At 33.6% G+C, this 6,735-nt stretch overlaps 2 protein-coding genes across 2 annotated transcripts; both read right to left on the bottom strand.

Annotated features, from left to right (window-relative positions):
- Positions 1 to 867: 867 nt before the first annotated feature.
- On the bottom strand, positions 868 to 2,370 carry LOC127877261 (integrator complex subunit 6 homolog). The gene is made up of 3 exons (XM_052422942.1): positions 2,357 to 2,370; positions 2,031 to 2,156; positions 868 to 1,880 (listed from the first exon to the last, which is right to left on the bottom strand). The coding sequence occupies exons 1-3, from the start codon at positions 2,361 to 2,363 to the stop codon at positions 1,051 to 1,053; spliced, it is 963 nt and encodes a 320-aa protein (XP_052278902.1). The 5' UTR covers positions 2,364 to 2,370; the 3' UTR covers positions 868 to 1,050.
- Positions 2,371 to 2,448: 78 nt separating this feature from the next.
- Positions 2,449 to 5,361, bottom strand: LOC127878868 (uncharacterized). Its single transcript, XM_052425395.1, has 4 exons — positions 5,299 to 5,361; positions 4,948 to 5,049; positions 3,265 to 3,431; positions 2,449 to 2,463 (listed from the first exon to the last, which is right to left on the bottom strand). The coding sequence occupies exons 1-4, from the start codon at positions 5,321 to 5,323 to the stop codon at positions 2,449 to 2,451; spliced, it is 309 nt and encodes a 102-aa protein (XP_052281355.1). The 5' UTR covers positions 5,324 to 5,361.
- Between the last annotated feature and the right edge of the window lie 1,374 nt (positions 5,362 to 6,735).

Genomic DNA, 6,735 nt, shown 5'->3' with positions numbered 1-6,735 from the left:
CCGTTCAGCTTACCTGGGGGCGAAATGTTCGGTCATAATAAAGTAAAATTTTTCTTTTGTAATCTCATTTGTCAACCACTCTGTACCATTTTTCGAAATATAGGCAAAACTTAACCACAAACAACATAATGTTTTTCGATGGTTCTGTGCAAAAAAAACATCAAACAATACAAGAATTTGCATGAAAAGCAAAGTTATGTAACTAGCCATCTAGCAATTTAAAAAAATTTGAGTCTTCAGCATTTTCAATAATTATAATTGCATAAATCGAAACTATATAATGATACTATCATAAATCCCATAACACCTGCACATGTTTTAAATATCCTTTTCCAATGACTTGTTTTGTTTGTTTTATTATATTTTGTAGTAAGTATTTATATGGACTGCTGCTGCTCTCCCAACAGAAAAGTAGTGCGGTAAACATTTCTGACTGTATGGCAAATGCAACTAAACAGCTTTTAATGTTAATTGGTTTACACCAATTATACGCGTACAATGATCAAATGAGCCGCGTTCTGATAAAACTGGGCTTAATGCATTTGCGTAAAGTGTCATCCCAGATTAGCATGTGCAGTTCGCACAGGCTAATCAGGGACAACACTGTCCGCCTAAACTTGATTTTCGGTAAGGAGGGACTTTCTTGAAACTAAAAATACCATAAAAGCTGAGATTGTCTTCCCTGAATAGCCTGTGCGGACTGCACAGGCTAATCTGGAATGACACTGAGCACATACATCATGCCCAGTTTTCTCAGAACAAGACATAAATGTGAAATAAAATAAATAGCTTAATTTTTAGTCTTGGACAATATGAGAATAATAATTGCATACACTAAAGTCACACCCTATACGTAAATAAAAATCGTACATGAATACATTTATTGAGAACGGAATATTGTGAACTGTATCGCATTTATAACATTACGTGTACATGTTAAGAAAACTCGTGCACCTCTTCAAAAATATCCGAAATAAAATTCGTGCAGATGCATTTCCTTCAGGATTTATTCAAAACTGTTCTACAGTAATCCCACGTAAGGAATTCATACTAGCCCTTTCCAGAGTTACTGTTGTTGTAAAAACCCATTCCAGAATGGTTAATGGCATTCTTATTATTGTTGTGGTCTGTGTTTCCGAGGGTGTCTAAAGGAATGGCAGCTACCAATGGATCGGTATTGCTTAGAATTGTTGTTGTTGGAAAACTATGTGGCGACGAACGTTGTGAAGGGATTAGTGAAAACGAAGAGGTTTTCGTACTGTCAGCTTCACGGAACAGAATCGTGTCTGTAGGCCTTGAGGGATGAGCCCTGCTTAGAGCTGTGGTTGTTGTAGCACTATTTGAGGTCAACCTGTGGACAGGGCTTGGTGGAAACGCAGTGATCATAGTATCAGCTTCACTCAACAGGATTGTGTTCGTTGGTCCTGTCATTGGGTAGGTTTTGATTATTAATGAGCTGTTAGGGGTAAACGGCTTTTCGAGAACCTCATTCGTTTCGATTGGTTCTTTTGTAGAAAATGGAATCAGCGCTGTGCTAAAGTGGTGCCATTTCCTGGTTGGAGATACTGGCGTCTGTTGTTTGTGTGCATTTGCTGTTTGTGTCGGCAGATTATCGAACGGTTGCTTCAAAATTGGATAAATGGTTTGTGCAAATGGGATCTGCTGATTGACTTGTTTTGTTGAAAAGGTACCTTTGAGGGAAGGATGAACTGTTGATGTTGTTGGTTCGATTGACATGTTATTCTTTGATGCTGGCGGGCGGGTTGGTACTTGAAGCGTAGGCCTGAGCACTGCGTGTGTTGATTCTGAGTTGCTGTTATTTTGTGCTGTCACAGGGGATGTTGTTGACTTTGGTTTTATGGAATTGGCAACGTTCATTTCTACAAAAAGACAATCCATGCCGTAGTTAACTTTCAATAAGATATACATGTATATTAATTATCAAGCGTTGCAATAAAGACATTAGTGTAGCTCGTATTATCTATTTTATCTATTTTGTTATAATCCTATACATTATATGTATATCATACCACACGAACACTTGATGCATCCTGTTAAGACATCAGTTGACCAACATGAAGAAGGGCAAAGGTTCCCCATCGGAGGACAATTCATCCCTGGCATAGGTGCCATTTGCGGCGACATCCCATTATATCCTGAATCAATATCATTATACAAAAATAAGTATATATGACGTCTATACATATATTATTGAGGCCTGCACAGACCATAACATATACATAAACGTTGATAGAACGTTTATAAATTGATAATAGCACTCCATATAGAGTATATATGTACTACATTCATTACTAATATCTTTTATTACGTATATCTATATGACGCGAAATTTTACTGATCATCGCGGAATTCTGTCTGTTGTTGCACATCCAGTGCCGCAAACGGCAGTTTTTGTTAAGACCAAGGATTGTACGTTTCCTGAAGATCCTACCCAGGCCTTATCTTAAATCAAATATAAACATTATTGCGTTACCATTTACATTATCATCACATCATCATCATCATCATCATAATCATCATCATCATCATCATCATCATCACATCATCATCATCACTATTAACATTATAATTATATCGTATTAGTTATTACTCTATAATAATAATAATAATTATAATAATAATAATAAATTATTATTATTATTATTATTATTATTAATTATTTTATGAGTATTAATACTTATCATAATAATCATAATAATAATAATAATAATATTATTATTATTATTATTATTATTATTATTATTATTATTATTATTATTATTATTATTATTATTATTGTTTATTATTATTATTTATTATCATTATAATTTTTATTATTATTATTATTATTATTATTATTATTATTATTATTATTATAACTCATGTTAATTGTACTATTTTTATTTCTATGATCATTATATTCCCTTACATCATCATCATGATCATCATCATTATAATCATCATCATTATCAATAATCATTAGTATTATTTTGATCATTATCATCATCATAGTATTATAGTAATCATTTAAAAATAGGTATTGAACTGTTTTTGTCATTTTCATAGTGTCGTTCCGAAATAAAAGTTAAGACGTTTAAATAAAATTATATTAAGAATACACAACAAGTTTAAAAGAAAAGAGCAAAGAAAAGTGTTATGCAAAAGTCATTAATCTTTTTAAACGTGCCAAAAATATAGCTTCACGTTAAAAATGACACACGTGATTCCGCAGTACTAAGTAAACAATATAACCAAAAAAAATACCATGCTCTCAACTCCCGTCTGAGGAGAAAGCAGTCTACTCAACCCCATGTCCGTGCCGGAATAGCCGGAAGTGTATGTGCTTAGCTGAGTCCCGGTCTGTGACCCTTGACCCTTTTCTATTTGATCCATGTTGAGCGTTGCATGCTGCATGAAACTGCTGAAACTTCCTGTTAGGCGAAGTGTATTTTGTTTTGAACACACATTGTACGTCAAATTAACACTTTACATGTGGATGAAATTCATAAACGTTTTGATAATTTGAAAAAAATATCTCAAATTTCTCGTAAAGTATCTTTTTGTTAGATATTATATATAATGTGTTATCTGTTTAGCTAGTGATAGAAGGGGAATAGCTAGCACACACTTTCATCTGCCTTTTGAGGCGATAACATTTCACAGATAAATTGTGTGTCCTAGAAATATATCTTTTTGTAACTTGAAACACCTTTTCTTTTATCAATTGTATTGTCAATAATAACAAACTGGCCTTAAAAGTAAATAAACATCGAGTCGAAAGTTTTTGTAACATGTCAGTGTTAGTTAAAAAAAGAATATGTTTTAAACATTTCATTAGTAGTAGTAAGTAATACACCTTAATGAAGTAAGTATTACACCTTAATGAAAATAACCAATATAGTGCAGTATTTATTTATTGTAGTTTGTAAATGTCTAGTTGTTTAGATGGATGATTTATTCATAAGATCCACCAGGATCGCGTTTTAGTGCGTTTATGCAGCACAGCTATCAGAGAGCAACAACTACCACCCAAGCAATCATGCACAATACCGCCAGCTTCTATTGTACGGGAAAGTCGGCGGGGATTATCAGGCATCGCTTATCATTATACATAACATATTAATGATAGATTTCTGAATAAAAAAATGTGGGTATCAAGTTTGCTTTTTCGTGACAAGATTTTTCGAAATAAGATTTTTATATTTATTATCAAATCGCTACGGTGGCATAAAGGGGACATAGGCAATATTTTATTTAACAGTCTCTATGACGTGCGCACGCCATAGCTATGACGTGCGCACGTCATACAGTTGCATAAAGGGGGCATAGGCAATATTTTATTTGACAGTCTCTATGACGTGCGCACGTCATAGCTATCGCGTGCGCACGTCATAGCCTTGACATGCGCACGTCATAACTATGACGTGCGCACGTCATAGAAAATAGTTAAATAAAATATTTCCTATGTCCCCTTTATGCCGCCGTAAATCGCTGTCCAAGGTATTCGGTCTGAATATGGCTAACTTTATTTTTATTTTCTTTAATTCTAAATCAACACTGTTCTTATAACAATATTAAAAATTGCAAAGTATAACGAATTGGTATCTGACAAACAAACAGTTCAAACAACACGCTGATATATTCTTGATTTTTGTATGCAACTAATGTAGTGCATTAATTGTCGCTCAACCAACACAATAAAGTTGCTTGGTATATTGGATATCAAGGACGCTTGCGTTAACATGTTTATAATCTTACATTTATGTCAAATTTATATCACATGAAGTGGCAGTAATGTTCGGACTATCTAAAACTGCCTAATTTGAGTAATAGTACGTTCTGCTCACGAATGATTAACTAAGGTTTACAGTAATTTGCAATTTTATCAAGTAACAACGGTAAATCTGACCATAGTGCAGCTGACAAAATAGTAGATGGTTTAATTACCACAATCACATGCATAGCATCCATCTTTAACAGTCATGCAAAACGACGGACACATTAACAACGGTTGGCATTTCCCATCTGCTTTCGGTACAGCCAGTAGAACTGTAAAACGTTTAAACGTTGGTGTAATTGTTGAATATAACCTATAAGGTTGTATTTAAAAGCATACTTAAATTAGGAATTGTATTACAGAAGCATGTCATTGTAATTATATTTTGCTGTGAAGTAAGAATATTAATACCACAAATACAGTTAGGAACTTCGCCCAGCAAATCATTTTGTCTCATAATTTGTTGTTACTTTAACAATTACATCTGAAATTCTTGTTTAGGAGTATAATGGTGACCTTACCAATAAACAACACAATAATGTCCATGTTTCTCTTTTCTCTCGCTTTCGATCTGATCTGAAAATGTTATTATATGTATCGTCACAACAGGTGCAAATTATCAACATAAAAGTTGCATAATTAAGGCCAACGTTATCGACCTGTCACCTATATTTGCAACGAAAACGTAGAAAGATAATTTCCGCGGTAAAGTGCGTAATATGCCTTTAGCTCTAAATTCGTTAAAATAAAACTATATTCCAGATATTAACCGACTAGTGGATACAGGTTCAACAGTGAGCTCATAGAACTTTTCACAACGCAAGTATATGTTCGAACTGTTGACCCCTTCGCGTATGAATCGAATGCGTCGACACACGGATTTAAATGGTTGATATAGGTTTATTAACACAAGTTATAACTATCACTAAGAGGAGTTTTTGTGTAACTTTAAAAATCAACAATGGGCATAATGTCTTTCTTTATACTTAAATTTCAGGTTGCTACTTAAGCTATGCGTATAAGATATAAACCTAAATATAGTCCTATTAAATATTTAAAATAGGCAGTCGTTGACTAGAATTTAAAGTAACGATACGTAATATTACTAAAAGCAGGAACAGGCACAATTACACACAATTACTAATCAGGGACGACACTCTCCGCTTTTATGCCTTTTTTACGTTTAAATGAAGTCTCTTCTTAGCAAAAATCCAATTAAGGCGGAAAGTGTCGTCCCTGATTAGCCTGTGCGGACTGCACAGGCTAATCTGGGACGACACTTTACGCACATGCATACTGCCCAGTTTTCTCAGAACGCGACTCATATATTTCTCCTTAACAAAAAACTTCAAAATATCAAACTAAACAAAACGTTCAAAATTATGTTGATTTATGAGCGTACGCCAAAGCAGATATCAAGAAATCATATAATTGGTCATACGGCCGTTATTGACAATTTCTCATTTAAACAATTGATAAAGCATGATCCTATGTGCCCGTTTGTCGTCCAGTTTTTTCGGATTTAATAACATCTGGTTAACGTTATTGTCTGTTAACAGACGATTTGCCTAATCAAACCTCAAGCAGACAAAAGCAGCACTTCATTTACGTGTAAAATGTTACATTGTATAATCGTGTGCTAAACCAGAAATTGCCGATTTGTATTCCGATGATGTTATAGCCATTTTACATAATAAATTATTTTTATACCCGGATGTTTAAACATTCCATCAAAACTATTTGTTGGAATTAGATACATTTTTATGCAAGATCACTAACTTTCCCTATGCTAACCTTTTATAAGCAATACTTTATGTTGTGTATTTTGCAGTAAGTGACACCACACATTGATATCACCAACAGTTTATATTTGTTCTTTTTAAAACAAATAATATAGAATTTCATAAAATTCAAACGCAGATGGAAGACTATGATGGACGCACATAAAATGATTTAAC

This window comes from Dreissena polymorpha, chromosome 4 (genome assembly GCF_020536995.1).
Source record: "Dreissena polymorpha isolate Duluth1 chromosome 4, UMN_Dpol_1.0, whole genome shotgun sequence".
Lineage (NCBI taxonomy): Eukaryota > Metazoa > Mollusca > Bivalvia > Myida > Dreissenidae > Dreissena > Dreissena polymorpha.
This window is presented reverse-complemented; position numbering and strand designations above follow the sequence as displayed.